Below are 24,082 nucleotides of genomic sequence, written 5' to 3'. Positions count from 1 at the left end.
AGTCATTAATAGCTTGAAATTCATTTGGTATTGTTTACTTGAATCTTCCCATTGATATTTAGGACTGCAATTGATTAGTCTCTTCACTAAAATATGTGCATACTGTGTGTTGTGGGGCCCTTGAATCTTGTCGTCATTTAGATAGGACGATGTTGTCGAAAAGGATCTCCACTTTAGCGGCCCGAGATCTAATACCAAGGAGATTGTAGTGATGATTGTTGTTGAAATATATATGTCGCCTATCGACTTTCATCGCGTTAGTCAGTAACGGATTTATATAAGTCAAATAACGAGAATGGACTTTTGAATACATATATTTTGTATATGAAGCGAATGGAATAGAGAGAAGAGAAACAACGCAGAGTGGAGATGGCTGGTAAGCCAACTCCCTTTTTGACCAAGCGTTAATCAATATTTATAGTTACACAAAAGTAAGTTACGGATACGTGATGAGTAATGGGATAAGAAATGTACACACACCTACGCGCTCATATAAAAACAGTCAAGATTGATGAGCGAATAAATAACAAGGTCAGAATGTGACTCAAGTAGAATGAATAGAATGGTCTGTCCGTAAGCTAGGATAAGGTATATGGGCTTAACATAACTGACACTACAGTGTATTGCCTCAGTATTGCCTTAATTCACAAATATTATAAGCAAAGATGGATAGTGGCTAGAAGTGAAATGTAGGACTTACGTTTCGTCTTATTTACTACATCCATCTGACGAGTCTCAAATAGGACGAAACGCCCGTCTTGAATTCCACTGTTAGCCACTATCTATCTTTGCTGATTAATAGCTTTGTTGTAAAGATAAAAAGGAAAAAGTGTCCTGAAATGGATTTTTCTCACTTTGTAAGAAGACAAAAATAATGAACAACATTATACAAATTGTGAGAATGGATCAAACTATTAAGAAAAGTACAGAGTTCTAATAAATATGATCTTGTTTATATGATCCATTATATAATGAAATGAATAGAGATATATTCTCATAGTTAAAATCATAGTTAGTGAGAGATTTTTTGGATATTATAGTAATTCAATAGTTGAATTCATGAGTTAATTGAAGCTAGATCACCATGGAAAACGTGGAAACACTGGACGGCTGTTTCGTTCTAGTATGGGACATCTCCTGGATTCGAATCTCACGAGATGGGATGATAGATGCGCAGATATAGTTTGTTAATAGATCAGTATTAGTAAATTGTTAAAAAATCTTTAGAAAAAAACTATGCTTAATTCAATTTGAAATATCATGTTGTTGATTGAAATTTTATCAGTCATAGTTGGTGTATAGACATCCTATGAGGATTGCCTTGAAGTATTCATTATGACACATGTTGATGATTCTATATCAACAATCAGGTAATCTAAGTCATTTAAGATTGAATCAGATCTAATACCCATTGTACAGGTCAGTTGCTATCTGGACTCAGTAACTAAATGGATAAGGTGATGGTGTATGAAGTAAAGCGGTATTGAGTTCGAGTTTGGGAGTGGAGATCAAATGTGGGTACATCCAGATGTAGATAAGTCCCAAATGGAACAAAATACGCGTTATATATTTCGCTGCTAAAGACATTTTATCTATTCTATAAAAACCAGGTCAGTTTCATGAACTTGGTTCCTACTTACGTTTCAGTTGCTACAGGATAACTGATAAAAAACTGCTTTCAAAACTGAAGTATGTGGGGGGAATTTAAACTGTCAGCCCAATGATTGGAAATCTTTTGTTTGAACCATGAAGTCATCGACTCTTACACACTATAAATAGTGACTCCATCATTCGTTTTTAATGATAAATTGTTGTTCAAATCATTCTATGGAAAACTATAGGTTAGTTGGAAATAAGAAACGAAGATGAATAATGCAGATCATATCTGTGTTGAAAACTCATAAGTTGATTAATAATATTTCTGACAAAATCAAATCGGAAGAAAATATCCTATTCTTGGACGTTTTAATTAGCAAAACAAGCACAAAACCTTTTAAAACACAAGTATATAGAAAACCAAGCCATATAAACCAAATAATGCCCCCAAATGACCTGGTACGGCCGACGGTAGGAAAAGTCCGCTCCCCCTCTCCAAATGCTCTCACATAGCCACGTGCATACAACCACTGACAGAGAAATCCTACTCACTACATTCTCGCACAACGGGTGTTATTTACGAAATTGAAAGGACGTAAAGCGAATGTCCGGCACTAGCTTTAACCGGGTTGGTGGGTGCGGAGGATCCATCTGGGGAAGTTGGAAAACCCTTATTCCAAACCATGGTGCACATGGGTTCCAATATTATTCTAAAGGAACAAATAGCGTATGAAGTAATTATTTGTGACCTGCTTCTGTGGGACTGCATCTCAAGACGTTGCTCTACTACCTTGTGGATCAGTGTTTTAGGTCGAAGGCTCTGGTTGTTGCCCCTAATAAAACCACCTGTTTCGGTTTGGGCACCCAGGTATTATCATAGCCCATACAGAAACCAAGTGGCTTGTATGTCGCATATGTATTCGGTGCCTCTGTACCGTTATCTATATGTTCAAATAAATGAAATAACCTACAGTACTAAAAACTTAACAGAACATAAAATCAGTTTTGTCGAGATACTATTCAGAAGAATCAAAACCTACTTTAAAACTCTTACAACAGAAAAATAATTCAAAAACCTCGTCTTCAGTTCATCTTTCGTAAGGATGGCTACCTCATACAATTCTGTTAACATACCAACAAAAATCAACGATCCAAACCAACGAAACAGATAGTCCCATCATTTATAAAAAAATTTTTCAAAAACTATTACAAGGGTTCGGTAGCTGTTTGGAATTAACATTGCTCACAAACCAACACAGCCATTTTATTCTAATATATGCATATCAAAGGATAAGACCAACTAAGAAAAATCTTACATTATACAGAGTGAACGCCTCCATACTATGTATAGATAAACATGGATTACCAGTGAGGCAACATGATATGCTATCACTTATATCAGTGCAAGTTGGCAGCCATACATATGAATTTTATTGTATAAACATCGAAATTCTAGATCGAGGAAGCTCTAAAGCTACCAAGGAATTTACGGGAGCATGGCGTTCAGAACAATTAGCAATTAGTAGGCGCATTGACATAGACCCAATCTATAGATCCATAAGAAAAAGGTCAATCAATCGCAAGTTCAGACGTCAGTTAACGAAGACAGCCAACTTGAATTCATGGACAAATGAAGAGACAACCGATCACAAACACTTATCGAATAATCGAGAAGCTCATTTCTACACAAGACAGGAACTGAATAGGTTTTTCAGAATAAAAGGTCAAAGAATACAACACCACCAAAAACATTTAACACTATTCTTATTATTACTAAGACTATGGTCTTTTAGGTAATGGAAGTCATATGATTATTTAAGAAGTTAGATATCATGGGACTTTTGAATATACCAACCTGTTACTAAGTAACCGTAATATAATAGAACTTGTTTAAACTAAATATATGAATATCAGTATGGGGTTTTAGGGATTATTAAGTTTTTGATTGAGATCATGAACCCATTGATGTTAGACCACCATTAAATACCTGAAAGTACTGTACGGCTGCTTCGTCCCATTGTGGGACTCCTCAGCAATGCGCATCCACCATCCCACTTTTTATATAGGCATCCAACGGTGTTGTTAAACACATATTGTATTGTGGTGTGTGCTACTTATGTCGACATATATAAGTAGTACGTAACACCAATTTGAAAGTGGAATGTCTGGCAGCAGAAAGTTGTGAAAACCGAATAGAAGGGAATGGAAATAGGGAGTGATTGGTATGATAAGGAAAGAACAACAAAGTCCGAGACAATTGCTGGACATTTTGCAAGTGAATTATTGAACGTATGGTATTTACAAAATAACCGTAATCATATAATGACTAATATCTTTAGAAGACCCGTTGAGTAAATTTCAATATGCTATGTGGAATAGTCGATATTTTATTGATCCAAAAGTAAGTTTAGATAGGAGGTTTTATGAGGGTTATCCAATTTGAAGTTAGCTAATCACTCATAGTCAATTATTAGGAATAAATAAAGTAGACAATGGTTACTTAATCAATATAACATGAGTAGAAATAATATTTGGTCGGAGATAAAAATTAGCTTGAAGATAATAGTCAAGCAAGACTTCTTTTAGTCAAAGAAGATTATTTCATCATAATGTTATATATTAGAAATTCATAGCAGTATTGCCACTGGCTTCTATTTAGAGATATACATAAAAGTCTTCCGAAGCTTGTTTAATTAGTCAGTTAGTCAACTACAAAATAGGACCAGACATATATATACATCGGTCCAAGTTGCCATATCCCATTAGTACAACAACATGGTCACCAAATTCATAGTTACATCAATGGTAGTATTACATTAAAGAAAGGTTGAATATAAGGACATAATAGAGGTAAAAAGAATTAGTTCATAAGAAGAAAGGTATAAAGTAGTTTTAATCCCACGGTTTAAAGAGAGACAAAGAGTGTATACACCTACTCCATTGTGATCGATTCTGTGTCATGTCACTCAGAGTCTCCAAAACACTGGTTACGATAGCCGCGCGGATCTCGACCAAGTAGTCTGAATCTACTAACCTGGCTTAGACCAGACGTTAGTGACTTTATGGACTGACACCACGTTTAGCCGCCCTTAACTTTTTTTCAACCATCTCCAACACTAGTCAGCATTATGTGTCGTGATAATCGGTGTTCAGGCATGCGTAACATGTGGCCTAACCATCTCAGTTGATGAAGATTCACAATCTCATCAAGTTTTTTCATTTACTAAATATCAAAATATTATGCTGTTCAATGTAAAAATAATGCAAATAAGAATGTTTTTTTAACAGTCGAGTTCACGAGTCAGTCTAGCCTAGACCACCAGTAAAAACCTGGACGGCCGTTTCGTCCTAGTACTAGACTCCTCAGCAATGCGCATCCATGATCCCGCGAAAAATGTTATTGGTAATATCATTGATTTTATCGGATGATAGTTGAAGAAATAAATGAATGAGAATTTCAAAAAAAGAAATAATTATCAAGTCCCATTTTTGGCAGTATAATTCTAGGATCTGTATAGAACGATGGTTGGATAATAGTTAGTTTCTTATCAAAAATAATAACTGTACCAGTTAATCATGTTATATACATACAATGTCTGAATGAAAACCTTTCGAACTATGAAAATGTGTGAACTGTGCTTCAATCTCTACAAGAAGTGTCAGTTCCTTCAAGATTCCAAAAATGTCTTGTTGAAAAGTGATAAAAAGTATGAAACCTAAACCCAAGATTTACTTGCTGTTGTTTTACTTGTATCTTCCGATTGTTATTTAGGACTGTAATTGATCAGTCTCATGTTGGCATATGTGTAGCCTGTGCAGACTGCTTCGATATATCCTTAAATCACAAGTTTTTTAAACAAAGATAGATAGTTCATCGATTGAAATCATGAGCCATTTGAAGCTAGACCACCATGGAAAACTTGGAAGCACTGGACGGCCGTTTTGTTCTAGTATGGGACTCCTCAGCAGTGCGCATCCACGATCCCTTACCCCGCGAGATTCGAACTCAGGTCCTATTAGTAATGCGCCAGGCATGTGACTCACAATTTCAATCAGTGAAATTTCTAAAATCTCCACAAAACCCCTTCTGATAATAATCATCTGATCACTAGTGACTGACTTTAAGAAATACTCCTGGAGTTCTACTGAGAAGCCGTTACCAGTGGAGTTCAACCAGGTCTGTTGTGAGATATCAACTCACTGAGGACAATGGTGTACGGTGGCGCAACTTCGTGGATTGGTTGAAGTTAGACATTAACACCATTGGATACCGGCTCAGTGGTCTGGTTGGTTAAGCGCCTGGCGCGAGACTGATAGGTCCTGGGTTCGAATCACGCAGTATGCGGGGTCGTGGATGCGAACTGCTGAGGAATCCCATACTAGGACGAGACGGCCGTCCAGTACTTCCAGGTTTTCCATGGTGGTCTAGCTTCAATTGACTCATGATTTCAATCAGTGAAATTTCTAAAATCTCCAAAAAACCATTTCTGACAAAGGTAGATAGTGACTGAGCATCAACTGTGGGATACAGGTACATCCAACTGATAAGTCCCAAATAGGACGAAATGCATGTCCTGGATTCCACTGCTAATCACTATCCATCTTTGCCTAAATCCAAGGATTCCTGATAATTATTTACAATCACTTAATAAATGACAAAAATTACCATAAATCTACAATCTGATTAATTTTAGAACAACGAATAGTTAATTTCCATTAATGAATTGTGGGAAAGTATTCATTTTCTTGTTTGACGAAATACGATAGGCAAAAATGGTGGAGAATATTTGTAGCTCAGGTGGATGATAGATAGAAGTCTTCTGCAAATAGAAGACTTCTATCTGAAGTTATTGTTGCTGATGATGTCGTCCAGAGGAACGATGAAAGTTCCACGACCAAATCATCCAACTCAGAGAATAAAACTCCATCAAAAACATAGACAAAAAGAAAAGAAACAAAACCATAATCTATTTAAGAGATCTAGAATAATAATAACAATAATAATAGTAATCTATAATCTTAAAGAATAAATAACGCCTCTTGTAGTAAATCACAACAAACAAACAATTGTGATCATCATCCCTAGTCTCCGTCACTGATAAACAATCTAAGCCAATATCAGATTCTTGTAATGTTTAGACGAATTCTGTCAACATTTCATGATCATTATTGTTAGTAGTCACTTTACAATTATTAGATTCAATATGTTTTTCCTTTGAATAAATTAATTGTGATGAAATATCATCATCAATAGAAGAATTGGACGATAGTTGTGGTTTTTCTAGACCAATCAAAGTAGTAGTAAAGATTGGAGATGATGATGGTGAAGAACTAATAGTAGACGAAGGCAGTACTGATGATGATGTAGGTAAAGAATGCTGAGAACTAACGTCTACAACTTGATTCTTATTGTATAATGATGAATTTAATTCCATTGACCGACCACTTGTTACTGATGATGATGATGACTGAAATTCTAACAAATTTGAAAAGAAAACAAACAGTATAAGATGATGGCAATCAAATTTTTGGAATAACCTCTTAGTACAGCAAAGTTTACAAATTATAGTTAATATCATCTTCAAAACCTAATCTTTCTGATTACTGCTTATACTTTTACTACATCTACCACTACGGGATTTGAGTCGACAACTGCACCTCTGTGCTAATGTGGTATGGCAACTTGAACTGATGTACGCATGTACGAAGTCCCACGTTGTTACTGACTGATTGAAGGATGTGAATTACGTCGGTGTTGATAATAAGAATTGAGTTTTTGATTAGTGTTTGTTAGGATATTTGAATCTTGTACAAATTGTATTGATATAGCCATTTTGTCACAAATATTATGGGATAGATGATGACAATAAAAATCTAGTATCTTTTGCTTCAGTTCTGAATATCAACAATAAAATAACTCAAATTCTCATCAACAGTGATACAAATATCATATCCTTTGGACAAGTTAATAAGTATCTGAAATCAGTAGCTCAATAGAAAATATGTTGATGTTTGAAGAGAAATATACTTGGCTGGAGTTTCAACATCTACAGTGAGTTGGAGATGCGTTCAGCTGACAAGCCGTAAATAAGATCGAATATATATCCCACATCCCATTGTTAGACACAATCCATAAATTCTAAAACAAATTTACTTGAATTCTCCCATTGATGATTAGTACTATAATTGATCAGTCTCTACATTGGTTTATGTGCACACTGTGCGTATTGCCTCGATATTGCTATCAGGAGTCAGTACCCGAGTGAATAACACGATGGCGTTTAAAGCGAATGGTACTGGGTTCGAGTCCCAGGGTGAACATCAACTCTGCGATGTAGGTATATCCAGCTGATGGGTCCCAAATAGAACGAAACGCACATCCTAGATTCCATTGCTAGCCACTATCCATCTTCGCTTAAAATTACAATTTGTTTTAATTACTTATAAAACAAAAGACAAGGAGTTTTCAGGTTCGAATGTTTACGAGATCTTGAGTGGGTAGGGTCTACTGAACTAAAGTGAAACAAATGTCCAATACCTTGTGATTTTCGATATATTTTCAACCATTTTATAGTGAAAATCGAGATCAATATCGAACACTTAGTGATAAAAACGATGATTTTCCTAGGTAACCCAGCTAGTTTAAATTTACTCCAATTTTCACTCATGAGCTTCAATTGTTTGTAGGCGCTGATCGTCAAGTTAGGACTTACGTAATAATTGTGATCAATGGTTAAAAACTTCCAAATCCATACTCTTGTAGCACAGATATATTCACTCTTTATCTCTACCTTAATCTTGAGTTTCCATACACTTTTAAATAGAAGTGGATGTTTGAGAAAGGTGAAACTGGTCAAACTATTTTACATGGTGAATTATTATGCCTATTTTTTTTGCATAATTATCATACAATCGGTTTTACTTGCTTACATACTTACTCCTGTCACCCCTCATGGGCGAAGATAGGTTGTCCATCAGGATTCTTCATCCAAATTTCTCCTGGGCAACCCTTTCCAGTTGTTTCAATTTCTATTCATTCTTTTGATGTATGCGTCCGATTCCCGACGCAGTGTATTATTTGGCCTTCCTCTTTTTTGTTTCCCTTCAGTATTCCAAGTTAGTGCTTACCCCATGATGCAGTTCGGTGATTTCTGCTATGTATGTCTCATCCACCTCCAGTGTCTTTGATTTGTTCTTTGCGAAAGTAGGTTTTTGATGATGGCATCCGATCAACAGATATTGATTATCTTGAGCAGACGACTGTTTGTAAATATCTGTACCTTTTCGATGATGGTTGTAGTAATTCCCCAAGTTTCGGTTTCAAAAAAAACAGTTGGTTTATAGCATTTTTATATTGTTCTGATTATAAGGATTTGTCTAACTTACTGGCCGTTGACATACATATTTTTACCATCCCTAATCTTCCGTTATGAATAACTTTAAATGTATAAGATTTGTACTTTTAAGGCCCTACTACAGACAACGGAAATCTATGGAGATAAGTAAGGTGCACTATGGTTAAGATCAACCTTTTGTGACGTCTCTTCTGTTGTAAGAGAGCAGCATCACCTTAGATGCTTTTCATCTGAAAGAAAATTCACACTGGTGTCATATTCCTGTACAGCCCTCTGCATGACCTCATCATTGAACGATGGGTTCGTTGATTTAAGTGCTACTGCTCTACAACTAACTTCCGCGGCATGGTCAGATTTAAAGGAACGAGTGTTGCGGCTAATACACCTGAATTGGTTTATCATAATATGCAGCATGAACCATGGTTTACTTATAAATTTGTTGAAACGGATGTACTCCGAAAAGTGTTCTCGACTTCATACATAAAGTGTATTATTAGTTTACAAATTGGTTCATTCAAATGAGAAGAAAGAGTGTATACATGTCGTGTAAAAGATTTGTTTAACAAAGATCAATTTTAAGGCTTTTTCGGCTGGTTAGAAGATCTGAGAAACGATTATTGGTACTACCTCAAGTACTACTTATTTAATGGGAGAAAAAGTCTAGAAATAATTTGAGTAGTACCAACCAATTACAAAGGATCTGCTCAAAGTGTAATCAACAAGCAAGATCCTGAATCCAGGATCTTGGAGTCCATGTACACCACTGGTTTGAAATCAGGGTTTTCCAACTTCCCTAGGTGAACTCTTCGTGTCCACCAACCCGTTTAGAGCACCCGACATTCACTTTTCGTCCTCTTAATTTCGTGAACAACATTCGTGGTACGAGAAGGCAGTGAGTAAGACCTCCCTGTTAGTGGTTGTATGCACGTTGCCATGCGAGAGCATTTCAAAAGAGAGAGAGAGAGAGCTGACTCGCCCTACTCTTGGCCGTACCACTACTTAGTAGTATCCTCAACAAATATGACAGTCGTGTAGATTAAATGTTTTTGCCTATCACAAGAAGACATAACTACGAAACATTCTGATCACATAAAAACGAAATTGATAAGAAATGCATTCGTTATTAATATCACTAACTTACCAGAGTTTTGATAAACATTGTCATTGTGAATAACTGAAGTAATAGTAGGATCTTGTTTCGTGTTATTTTCCAATGATTCAGTACTATTATTCCTTTTCATATTTTCATAATTAACAGTAGTTGTAGTATTTTCAATAGAACATTCAACAGTCTTATTTTCACATGGATTTATCCATTCCAAATCAAGTATTTCATCAGTTTGATTTTCAGATTCCTTTTCAAATGTTGGTGTTAAAGTGTCTGATGTTAATGGACTGTTCGACTGATTTGAGAAGATATTTGTTGAAGTGATTTTAGATGACTTCAACTTTGAAGAAGGTGAATTCAACGATGATGATGATGACGACAACGACGATGATGATGATGATAATGATGAAGAGGAAGATGACGATGAAAACGATGATGATTTGGAATTTTCCTTTTTCTTTACAGGTGATTTAATCTTTTTTTCGGCAAGTGACGGTGATACTGGAGGAGATGATTCACCTTTAAAATCGATGAATAAAAATGAATAAATCAATCATCTTAATCACGTTGATTATAACTCCTAAATAAACAGAATAAAGATATCTCATTGGCGATGGCTTGGATTACCCCGTTACTGATATTTTTAGTGAAATCCAATCAGTTTTAGTTGGCATAATTTCATTCTGTGAGGATTGCTTTGGTATAGTTATTATGACACAAGTATATATAAAATAGGTGTCATGTGGCTGGTAGTGGAATGTAAGAATCACGTTTCTTCCTATTCAGGACTCGTCTGAAGCTGAAGATATCTTCATTCTACAGTTGGTGTCCATTGCGGGATTCGAACCTAGTGCCTATCCCTTTATAAATGCCCAACGTGTTATCAAATTATGTTTTTTATAGTTCAATGGCGATAGGTTAAACTGTTATGTGATATTATATGTGGATAGATAATGAAAAACATGATGGAATGGGACAGATATTTTATTCTTCAAATTAAAATTATTCACAACAAACCATCGGATTAATCATTATTGAGTCCTGGAAAAAGATTGGCTACAAAGAATGAAAGCTATTCAGATGTTGTAATTGGTTATGTTTAATCATATTGTGTATGAGGCATTTATCAAATCACACTACATTGTGTAAATAGATTGAGGTTAGAAACATGAACTACTGGATTCTTATTTTGATCGGAAATCGCCATGATTCCTACAAGATATGAATGTCTCTATTTCAATTTTACGTTGAATCGGGAGGAAGGTTGAATTGCACAATGCTGAGTAGTTTTAATATGGAAGGCAATAGTTGTCCTGTAATTCCTAGTTTATTTTTTTATTTTTTCGAGTGATGTTAGTTCACGATGAAATCTAATCTAAGTAATGATTTTATTTAAGATACTTCAGGTAAGTCCACAGTTATTGTTCACAGACTATAAACAGGAAATCAGTGTAAATGAGAAATTGTATCTTTTGTCCGTGTCACCACTGTTATATTTGCTGAGGGATCTTTCTTTTATGTCTGGCGTACCTTCGATGTTAATATCCACGTATCGATCGTGTTCGGTTCATCGCCCTATCATTTATGCTTGAAAATCGTGAACCATTGCAATTCTTTGATCCTACTCTCTATACTTTGAAACGGGAACCAATACAATTCCCACGAAGCAAAGTAAGAACACTAAATAAGTCCCAAGGTCACATCATCATTAGACCATTCATAGCATCTCAAATCGATGTCAGATCGTGACTGTTGGTGAGATTTAGAATATTCCTTTAAAAATGCACAGAGGCCCTGAAAACGCTAGGAAATATTTTATCCAATCAGCATTGAATAAAAGTGTCTTAGAAACATCTAGAAAGTGAGGAGTCACATGTCACATTCCTGATTGGGTGGTTACTTACTCTGCTAATATGTTTAGTAGGGTTCCAGAACCTTTCAGAAGCCCAAGACCATCTGAAATTGTATAAATACCCTAAATTTTTTGTGCATAAATAAAAATGGGAGTAAAGTGTTCTTTTCCATATTTCACGCCTTTTCTTTCGTGTTGAGGTTGTTGTGTAAATTTAGCCTGGGGTTATGAAAGAGTTTATGAAATCAATTCAAGCGGTCAGTTAAAAGAGTAATCAATGACAACTACTGAGAATTACATTTTAGTTAAAAAAAACAAAATGAAATAACTACTATTAATTCACTTGGTATCGTTTGTTCGAATCTTCCCATTGAGGTTTAAGACTGCAATCGATCAGTCTCTGATTGGCATATGTGTATCCTGTGCGTATTGCCTAGATATTGCCTTCATTCACAAGCTTTATAAGCAAAGACAGATAGTGACTAGCAGTGGAATCCAGTAAGGCGCGCGTTTCATCCCATTTAGGGCCCGTCAGCTGGATGTACCTACATCTCAGAGTTGATGTTCACTCTGGGTCTCGAATCCAGTACCATTCGCTTTAAACGCCATCATGTTATTCACTCGGCTACTGAGTCCTGATATCAATATCGAAACATCAAATATTCGATTGTGTTAAGTAGGCTTCGATATTAATGACCTATCAAGTGATTAAACATTACCAATTGCCAATAGATATATTTCAAGTCACAATAAATGAAATGATGTTATCATCAACTCACTTGATTTTCCACTGTCATAATCATCTTTGATATTTTCAAAACGTTCAGCTGGATTTTCATTTTCCACATCATCATTACACCCGTTATCTACAGAAAAGTAAAAAGGAACGTATGTAACACAATATCATATTAAAGATAGAATAATGTTACGATTGAGTGGTCACTCATACATCCTTAAATGTCAGTCAGCTATAACGTAGGATCAGGCACACAGATACATCGGTCCAAGTTGCCATTAACACAACAAGGTGAACACCGGATTCATAAAATTAGTTAATTCAGAGGTGGTAATATATAAAAGAACGATTACATATAAGGATATAGTACAGGAAGCATCTTTAAATGAGAATACAGTTGTTTTTTTTATAAATCAGATGAATTATCTACTATTTCATTGCCCTACAAACCTAAATAGCGACAATAGCTCATCCCTCCTATACTTCGATTAACTCTGAACATGAAAGCGTTATAAGACACGAACGAATAAACTGTTTAATTTAACTTTCCTGGAGAAAATGTGACGTTTGTCATTTCGAACCGCTCATATAGTTACAGTTATGAGGCCCCTTGTTGACATCCTTATGTTTTCCAGTATACTGCTCACTAATGACTGTTGTGGTGTATATTTTGAAAAAAGTTTTATACTTTGAAACGCAAGTATTAAAGAACAGTTCACCAGAAGAAAAACTATCAGGTATAAGTGTTTAAAAACATCTGCGTACTATCAACTATAGGATGAAGGTACATCCAGCTGACCAGTCCCAAATAGGATAAAATGAGCATCCTGGATTCCACTAACAGCCACCACCCATCTCTACTTATAATACTTGTGGCTTAAGGCAATATCGAGGCAATCCGCAGAGGATGCACATATTTCGATGAAAAGACTGATATTCCCTTTATCGCTTTTCAGAAGAGACTCATCAATTGCAGTCCTAAATGTCAATGGGAATATTCAAACAACCAATATAAAAATAAACAAGTTATCAATAATGAAAATATTATAGTGTGATATTGAATAATCAAGATTTAGTTAACAGTAGATATAAGGTGTACATGCATTGAATGTCTATCTTATAACCGAAGAATATATATATTAACTAGATATAAGATATAATGACAGTTCAAATGAAAAACACCGTTGAGGATGAATTATCGAAGGAAATGGATACATTGGAAAGTTTATGAACGAACATATCAATAGATGGATTTTAAGAAAGTATTTCTGTTTACTTACAATAGAGAAATTACAGAACTATTCAGAGAAGGTCAAAGTACACCGCTTAACATCTGGAAACTATAACTGATGCTTTCTACTTGTCTTGTGATGATACAATAGCTGACGAGAAGAATTGTCCTTCCCACTCAAACTTCCTATTGCATTTATCAATTCAATAAATCCTTGTGATTCAGTCTATACTAGCAAATATTTACAGAAGTTGGCTTTACAGTGACACATATGTACAAATTCTACAGAAAGCATCAGTCCCATCATGATTGCAGGTACACTTTGTTTACGAGTGTCAACTAACAAGAAGACTAGATCTAAGATACGTTCAGCTTACTTAACATCAAAATCTACTAAACGCGGTGTTGATTCACTAAGATTAATGACTTGATCGATAGAGTTCGATAAACACAAGTTAAGACTAAAGAAATACAACATTATCAGTATAGGGTTGTGGAGATTACGTTTTTGATTGAGATCCTGAACCGATTGATGTTAGACCATCATTGAAAACCTGCAAGAACTGGATGGCCGTTTCGTCATACTGCAGGACTCTTCAGCAGTGCGCATCCACAACCCAGCTCGCGGGATTCGAACCCAGGGCCTTCAGTCTCGCGCCCCAATGCTTAACCTCCAGACTACTGAGACGGCCGACATTCAACGGTGTTAATGTCTAACCTCAACCAATTCACGAAATTGCACGAACATCTTCCATTGTACTAAGGTAGATATCTATCTTTACCCAACACGGATTAGCTTCACTGGTCACAGCTTCTCACTAGAACTCCGAGAATTCCCTCACGAAGATAGTCACTAGTGAGCACATGGTAATTATCGTTATAGGTTTGTGAAGATCATTAAGTTATTGATTGAGATCTTGAACCGATTGATGTTAAATCACCATCGAATCCTGCGAGCGGGATCATGGACGCGCACTGCCACTGAGGAGTCCCACAATAGGACGAAACAGCCATCCAGTGCTTCTAGGTTTTCAATCGTGTTCTAACATCAATCGTTTCTGAATACAACATTGACCAATAGTTAATGATCAGATCAACGGGAATGTAGTCCAATTACACAAATGTAAATATACAAACGATAGATCCATTTTACATCTTTAATGGATCGTAAGATAACATCAGAAATGATGCTGCTGATGATGATGATGACATGGTGATTTATGAATGAAATAAATGAATCAAAAATATTTATATTATCCCAGTTGCATTAAGTAAAAACCATGATATTATATTATTACTTAATTCATATAGAAATCGTAACAGTGAATAACTATTCATTTCATCATTTTCTTCATCTTCAAGGATTATTTTCAAAGGATCTAAAGTGAACAATACAAATAATCAGAAAAATCAATAAAGATAAGGAATAACCATATTGAAGAGAATAGGTACTTTCTAAATGAATTAAGCATTTCATTATATAGACAATGAAGATCACAAGGATGATGTAAGACTAGAATGATTGTCTACATGGTATACTAAACATATGTAATCACTTATATTATCTAATCGTTGTTTTACTATTTAGATGATTACTGTGTATACGATTCTGAAAAAAAAACTGAACTAAGAGTCAATTGAAAAACCTGATTTCTGAGAACTTCTTGTTGGGGTGATCCGGCAAATTTCTCGCAAAAGACAAGCAAGGATCAGGAAACACTAGGAAGCGCTTCCTTGAAGTTTTAGCCAAAAATACCAAGGGGGCAGAAACGTCACATGCAAAGGTTCTGATTAGCTGATTGCTACACTGCTACTAGGTTTACTAGCATTCCAGAATCTTCTAGTAACCCAAGGACATTTTAAAATATTATAAAAACCCTGTATTTTCTGTGTTAAAATGAACCTTAGAGTAAAGAACTTCTCGCATACATTGCGTCTTCTCTCTCGTTGTTCAGGTCGCTGTATAGTTCTAACTTGGGGGTTTCAGAATAGCTCAGGAAACGAATATAGTGTTCAATTCGCAAGACATCACTTCTAATGATGTTTTAAGTAATGAAAAGAGAAATAAGATAACTGTATTGCTATTGAATGACAGAAGATTATTGCACCCTAAATATGGAAGAAAGTTTTCATGACCTTAGTTCATGTATTTATGAAAAAGAACGATGATAAATTTAAGTCCTGTGAATCTTAATTACTAACCACTACATTAATTTTCTAGTTTATTGTGTTTAGAAACTGTTAGTCCAATTAAATTGATATTGATATATTGGTGGATACGGAGCATCCACTGAGGTGCAGTTCAACTGGTCTACTGCCCCGGCAATATTGATCAGACTGCCATGCCCTCCATGGCCTGTGATGACTGATCCACGCAACGAGGTGGAAGTTCGAAAGCAAATCCAACTCTTGAAGCGCTACAAATTACCAGGTCTAGATGACTTGCCTCCAGAACTTTTCAAAGATATTGATGACTTTCTGTTTAGGGAACTGAGTTGTTTACAAACGTCTGACAATTAGAGAGTATTTCAACATCGTAGAATAAGTCGGTAGTTGTCAATACCTTTAAAAAGGGTTCACGTCGTTTTTGTTACAAATAAAGGGGCATAATTCTACTTAAGATTGCGTCCAAACTATTGGCTTCCGTCTTATTTCATAGATTATTCAAACCGGAGAAAGATTTACTCGCGAGGATCAGGCTGTTTTTCGTTCTGGTCGAGGATGTATTGATCATATCTTCACCCTACACAAAATGTTAGAACACCGTCGTACGTATTATAAGTTAACAATTGTAATGTTTCTTGACATTAGGGTCGCCTTCGATTCTTTAGACAAAATTGTGATGAATATTGATTCTCATTGGACTCATGAACCGATCAATAATAGACCACCATTGAAAACCTGAAAGGACTAAATGGTCGTTCTCTCCTAATATGGGACTCTTCAAGAGTGAGAATCCGCATGCAGGACTCGAACCCTGAAGCTTTCTCCCGAGTTTTCATTGGTGGTCTGATGTTCTTGAGTTTCAATCTCTTAGATTGTTTCAAGTATGATTTTCACAAATAATATCGTCTATATATTCGCCATCCAATTTCTGTTAAACTATTTTTTTAAATGTTGACGAATATCAGTATAAGTTTCATCGTCGCTTATCAGTATATTAGTCACCTAGTTGTTTTGGAAATATAAGTCTGCTGGGATCATTTGGGTGGTAGCAAAGTTAAATTAGAAAACACATCACACTGCATTGAACTGATTGAGATACATTAGCAAAGAGTTTTAACTTCAAAGTGTCTAGAAAACTATGGTCTCAAAATGATGTTGGTTCGTGGCAATATTACAAAATATTGGAAGAAATTAAGAGGATTCTAAATATACATAATATAAGAGTGGATTTTCGAGCTAGTGACACCATAAGATCCGGATTAGTGAAAGTTAAGGATAATTTTCCAAAGGAAGAACAACAGAATGTTGTTTATGAAATCAGTTTTCATGATTATAAGGCAGCTTATGTGATGGAAACATCTAGACAATTGAATTTGAGATTGAAGGAATACAAGTAATGATTGAAACATGTTCCCAAATCCTCGGTTAATTTAAAAAAACTTGAGAATAGGTTGACGATAGTGTTATATAAGTTAGAAGCAGGATACAAGGTCAACTTCGAAAAGACCAAGATACTTCATAAAGGGTTTGGGACACATAAAGCTTGACAGCAGAAACACTGTTTATACGGGCTAATAAGAATAACCTGAACAACAAAGATGATATTCAACTAGTCGCCCTTAGAGAAATGATCATCAACAAGTAATTAGATCTTATCTCTATTCAACTTGTTTATTTCACATTGATTGTTATTTTGACAGAAACTAATTGGGATATTTTATTCTTACAATTATTTATTTCAATAGTTGAGATCATGAATCAATTGAAGCTAGACCACCATGGAAAACCTGGAAGCACTGGGAGGCCGTTTCGCCCTATTGTGGGGCTCTTCAGAAGTGCGCATCCATGATCACGCCTCACAAGATTCGACCCATGATCCACAAAATCCCCTTCTGATGCTAATTATTTATTTGTTGGTTCTCATTTTATATAAACATCGAGATCATTTCAAATATAATTTTCACAAATAAGTCCTACAATTAACTTAAAACAGTGATAACCCGAAATTTGTTATTCATAGTGAATAAATCTTGTTTCATCCTGTATTTCTGAGATTGAAAATATGCAGAAGCATTGAAACCATACAGCTCACAGTCAATACAAATAAGAAATGATTAGAGGATATCAATAATTTTCATGGTTATGAAAATGAATTCAACTTCAGAGAAATGACCGTCGAATGTTAGAAAGCAATGTATAGATATGTCATCTAGGTTAAAACTCTTTTTAAAATGGAATACCTATGGCTCTATAAGAGGTTAAATCGAAGGCCTTTAGGTCTCGTGACGAGCACGATGATATTCAGCTAGTGAGTTAAAAAGTCGATGACATGAGAAACCTGATGGGATTTTTTATCGTAAGTTTCTTCGAAGCACTGCTCGTATATAGTGGAACGACAGATTGAAATATACCAAAGTTATTTATATGATATTAGATAAAATGAAATAATTGTTCACTGAGATGGTCGAGACGTGTATTACTTAAACCCAAACATCAGGTGCAACAACGTCCAGTGACGGCTAGCAAGGACACTAAGAAATAGCTAAAATTGACCGAAGCAAGATTCTACATTAGTAAATTAAGTCACTGACTTTATCTAACCCGTTCTGATTGATGCACACGATCTGGTCGGGGTATGAGTGATAACAAAGATCAGTGGTTGGAGACGCTAATATTCGGGTACTCACAACGAACGTCTAGGTGAATCTACAGATTTTCTCGTGGGAAGCAATGAACTTCAAGGTCAACCAAATCCGAAGTGAGAACACAGCTACTAGTGGATGGCACTGTTGTACAAAGGTATAATGAATGCTCACTACGAGCTTTGAACGCCTTAAATTGAGTCCCGTCTCAAGTTGTGAAACAAGATTTGAAGATAGTCCCAATCATTCTCTAGATTGATATTATACTATCTATTAGGGTATAAATGTGTTGAATTTAGAAAAGTTAACTAATAGAATTATTATTATTACTAATATAGATGGCTTACTTCTGAATGTAATCAAACGATCATCTTTTAATGATGAATGTTCCACAAATTTATACATGATATCCTCTTCTGGTATTTCTAAAGAGAGCTATGACAAAAGAAAGGATAAAGAATTTTAATATTTGAATACCAATGATCTGTTGTAAACTTTCGAAATACTTTATTTAAATGTGTATTAATCAATATAATTTTTTTAGATCGATTAATGTTAGACCACCATTGAAAACCTGGAAACACTGGACCACCGTTTCGTCTTAGTATGGGACTCCTCAGCAGCCCAGACTCACGATTCCGCATGCGGCACTCCAGCCTAGAAATGTTGGGTACCGACTCAGTGGTCTAGAAGTTAAGCGTTCTCGCGCGAAACCGAAGGTTCTGGGTTCGAGTCCCGCATGCATGGTCGTATGTTCGCGCTGCTGAGAAGTTCCAATTAGGGAGAAACAGCCATCTAGTACTTTTAAGTTTTCAATGGCGTTTTAACATTGATCCATTCATGATATCAAACTAAACTCAACAACCTCCACATTCCTATACTGATAATCTTTTTGTTTCAGATTTAACTAACTAATTAGTGCAACAGTACATTCACGATATTTTGTGTATTTTTCTCCTTCTGTTTTCTTTGGAAGGAAAAAAGATAATTGATCTCAAATTCATCTATGAAACATAACAAGATGAAAATAGATGTCCTGAGAGTAAAGTTGATCGTTAACATTTATGGATGAATCTGAATGGTAGATAATCACAGTTTGGAAATAGATTATATATACTTTTTGGTTGAGATTATGAACCGACTGATGTTAGACCACCATTGAAAAATTGGAAGCACTGAACGGCTGTCTCGTCCCATTGTAAAACTCCCCAGCGGTGCGCATCCACAATTCCCGCTCGCGAGACTCGAACCCAAGACCTTCAGTCTCGCGCCCGAACACTTAGCCTTTAGACCACTGAGCCAGCCGGCATTCAACGGTGATAATGTCTAACCTCAACTAATCCACGAAATTGCACGACCATATCTCATCGTACTGAAGTAGATACCTGTCTCTATCCGACACGGATTAGCTTCACTGATCACCGCTTTTCACTAGAACTCTGAGAATTCCCTTCCAGGTTTTTAATGGTAGTCTAACATCAATCAGGTCATGATCTCGATCAAAAACTTAATAATCTCTACAACCTCATACAGAACATTACACACATTTGTTGAATATTCATAAGTTCAATACATATAAAACACAAAGATCTTTGGAATGTCGCATAATCTATATTGTAAATTCTTTACTGTGATCAAACAAATGGCGTTAAGTAAAATGAGTAATATTACATTAATCAGTGATTATATTATTTCTAATTTGCTCAATCTCATTATGAATTGAAGAATGTTAGCAGAAGAAAAAAATTTGAAATCAATGATCAATCAATTTTGACTCAGTAGCCAAAAAGGATACTGTGTTCATTCTTTTGAAGTTTATACCCTTTTCATATATGCACAGATTAGTTTTAATTAGAAAATAAAATCAATTAGATGGAAAAGATGAAAGTTAATTATTGTTTTGTATAACTTCTCAATGATGTACAACTATGAACTGAGACAGAAAAAGCCTATAGGCGATCAGATTTTCAACCGATTGACTAGTGAATAGTGATAAATGCTAGAAGTTGATTATTAATACAGTAGTCTTGAGTGCTGTTGTGGGGATGAGGGCGGTTATCACTTCCCGGTTGCCCACACTGTTTAAGGGTTCTTCTAGAGGTACCTGAAAAGGGAATTCGATTAGAGGTGGTCTTAGTGACCCGAGAGCGTGACCGCAGTGCCCAACGGACAACTCCTTGAGGTCGGTCACACACGACCTTGTTGTGAGTAATTTTCGTGTTAGCTCCTTACTTGTTGGCACCATACCGCCAGGGACGGATATCCGTAGGATAAGGTGAGGTGTGCATATTTTAGGGTAGACCTTTTCTAACCTCATCCCTCCTTGTGGGAAGGAAGCATCGCTGTTATACTGGTTGCCTAAATGAAACACCTTACTGCCATCACACCTCTCTACAGTCAACAGTACGACTTCGCCTTCGGACGTTGGGTTTGTTAATTTTAGTCTTACCGTTCTTTAACCGACCTGTCTGACATGGTAGGTCCTTGAGAAACGATTTTTCCAACCAGCATAGCTCGATTGGTTCATCACGATAGGCAAGCTCGACCATCACGTCAAGGTAGCCACAACGGTCGGGAATGTTACATTTATACAGTCGGTTCAGGGCTGACTGAATTCTGTCAATCAAGTTGTAATGTGACCGACTACTGGTGTAAGTGACTCGACATCGTGTTCAATATGATGAGATGTTAGATGTTTAGAAGCAGTTGACGGGATACTTTGGATTTATGATATATGCTAATTGACGATTTTCATCAAGAAATATCCTGAATCGTGAAGTACGATTCAAACTCTTGTCACTCGATTTTACAGCCTAAGACGTTTCCAGATGGCAATGTTACCTATTTAGTGATTAGTTAGTTGTAAATATCTCAGTTTTACAGAAGATTATTTCCGATCCGAATTGCTCAGTGGTAACGTCTAAGACTATGAAGCTAGGGCTTGAATATTACCGATATCATCAATCTTCTCAATAATACAGGTACACTTTGCTGAAGAATTCCAGCTAATATCGAATCCTGGTCTAGTAGAGTATCCTATCAACTAACTTTAACCAGTGAAATCGACCAGATCTCTCGATGTTCTTAACACCAATAAATCAATCGAATGGAATTCTGTAATAATGAGTATTTTTAACTTCACCCGATCAACAACATAACTCAATCCTCATTCAGTATTATCGATAATAACTGTTGTCTCATTCTCAACAGAGGTCATACTTTGTCAGCAAAGAAGAAACATCTTAACAATCCACTAAAAAGCTAGTTGTTTGGGGTCTAGTCTCATGAAAGACGAGTATGCAGTGAACTGATCAAAAGTTTAACATACAAGAATAATTAAACTAATCGAATTAACGATAATTGAATGATGTTAGTGAGGTTTAAACACAATCATGTCATTTTTCTTCTCATTAATAACTATACAAAAGACTTTTGACAATAATCCAACTAACTGAATTCAATCTTAATATCATCAATTCTATATAAGATCGATAACTGGAAACTATCCTAAGAAAGTATAATCCTCAATGAGATAAGTTTGTAAAACCAGGTTACATTCCGTGGTCGTACGATTCAGATATATATACGTTTCCTCTCCGTTGGTTCAACTTTATGAGTGAGTGAGAAGATTGAGAAAAGGTTAGGAAGTAGGTGAACCGAATGATGTGTAAATGAATTATGAATAATTTTTAATAGTTGAATTCACGAGTTAATATAACCTAGTTCACTACTGAAAACCTGGAAGCTCTAGACGGCCGTTTCGTTCTAGTATGGGACTTCTCAACAGTGCACACCCACGATCCCGCATGCTGGACTCGAACCCAGGGCCTTGGGTCTCGCGCAAACGCTTAACTTTTAAACCACTGAGCCAGAATCTAACGGTGTTAATGTCTAACTCCCATACTAAGATGAAACAGCCGTCCAGTGTTTCCAGGTTTTCCATGGTGGTCTAGCTTTAACCGACCCATGAATTCAACTATTAAAAATTACTACAATATCCGCAAACCCCCATTCTGATAAAAATCATGAGTAGACATAAATCTCCGATCACCATCCACGGGCCCACCCACCCAAACACACACACACGCATACACATCCAGACAATAATATATAAGATGTGACCACCTTCCGATGGCGTGATTTCTTTATCATGCCTCGCCTACCATTTAACCGTGAGAAGTATATATTTATCCAGGCGTCTATCGAGTCGACATTTAATCAATCAGAGTCTTGACAATTTTATCGAGTTCTTTCTTTTTGTTGACAAGGATTTCCAAATTCTCTAGACAAATCATCCATGTCCATCAACTCTATTCAAGCGTCAAAAATTCACTTTTCACTCTCTTGATTTCGTAAACGACAGTCCACAGGGAAAAGGAGTTGAGTACGACATTTCTGTGAGTAGCTATATACTTGTGGCAGTATAAGAGCATTTTAAGAGGTAAAGTGGACTCTCCCTAGACTCGAAGGTATTACGGCATTTGTACTAAGTACTATATATATATGTTAGTGAGAAACTGACTTACCTCAAGTTTTTCAACATCAGATAGAGGTACGGTTAAAACATTCGACAAATTACAAAAATCAACATATTTGATTTTATCTGTAATCTTCAAATCATTCAATGGCCAGCGCAGTTTCAATCTAGTACAAGAAAAATAATTGACGAATTATAAAAATTTAACTGTCGAATATATATATATATATATATATATATATATATATATACACGATTAGTTGATGAGTGACAACTAACACGAAACCTAACTACGTTCATGGCTTCACCGCTTCTAAGTCATTAACCTTAAATTACAATTAGTTATTATTTATAATTGTACAAGCTTGGAAGATATTCGATAATAATGGTTCATGAGAATGATATGTTTTTGTCAACTTCTATTCTATAAACTATAGGGATCCCATTGTGAAGCTTTTATTGTGTTTCGCCCTATTTGGGACTTGTTTACATCTGTATGTTATTGCATCCCATAGTTGATCTTCACTCCGAAACTCGAACTCAATACGGTTTAACTTCAAACACCATCGCGTTACCAATTTAGTTACTGAGTCCAGATAGCAACTAACCTGTAGAATAGGTATGAGATTTAATTCAATCTTAAATGCCTTAGGTTACCTGGTTGTTAATATAGAATCATCAACATGTGTCATAATGAATATATCAAGGCAATCCTCTTAGGATGCCTATACACGAACTAAGACTGATAAAACGTCAATCAACAACGCGATAATTAAAACGATTTCAAACTGGATTTTATTGTGTTTGTTTCTAAACATCCGGATGAATCTAGGACTTTCCAAATTCGAGCTGATGTTATAGCATAAACTGAAGGTTTTAGTTATACACTTGCTAGGGTATTATCGCGGGAACTCTTAAT

At 35.8% G+C, this 24,082-nt stretch overlaps 1 protein-coding gene across 1 annotated transcript in view; it reads right to left on the bottom strand.

The window, feature by feature from the left end:
* Positions 1-6,280: 6,280 nt before the first annotated feature.
* Positions 6,281-24,082, bottom strand: part of MS3_00009445 (uncharacterized protein) — a 61,490-nt gene continuing 43,688 nt past the window's right edge. The window contains exons 15-20 of the mRNA XM_051217815.1: positions 23,213-23,330; positions 19,034-19,121; positions 15,177-15,257; positions 12,691-12,777; positions 10,093-10,578; positions 6,281-7,072 (exon numbers count right to left, since the gene is read on the bottom strand). Coding sequence (XP_051064239.1) covers positions 6,732-7,072; positions 10,093-10,578; positions 12,691-12,777; positions 15,177-15,257; positions 19,034-19,121; positions 23,213-23,330 — 1,201 coding nt within the window. The 3' untranslated portion in view covers positions 6,281-6,731. The remainder of the gene's footprint in view (positions 7,073-10,092; positions 10,579-12,690; positions 12,778-15,176; positions 15,258-19,033; positions 19,122-23,212; positions 23,331-24,082) is intronic.

The sequence above is a fragment of the Schistosoma haematobium genome, chromosome 7 (genome assembly GCF_000699445.3).
Source record: "Schistosoma haematobium chromosome 7, whole genome shotgun sequence".
In the NCBI taxonomy this organism is placed as follows: domain Eukaryota; kingdom Metazoa; phylum Platyhelminthes; class Trematoda; order Strigeidida; family Schistosomatidae; genus Schistosoma; species Schistosoma haematobium.
The sequence above is the reverse complement of the archived record's forward strand: the minus strand, read 5'-3'. Positions and strand labels throughout refer to the sequence as shown.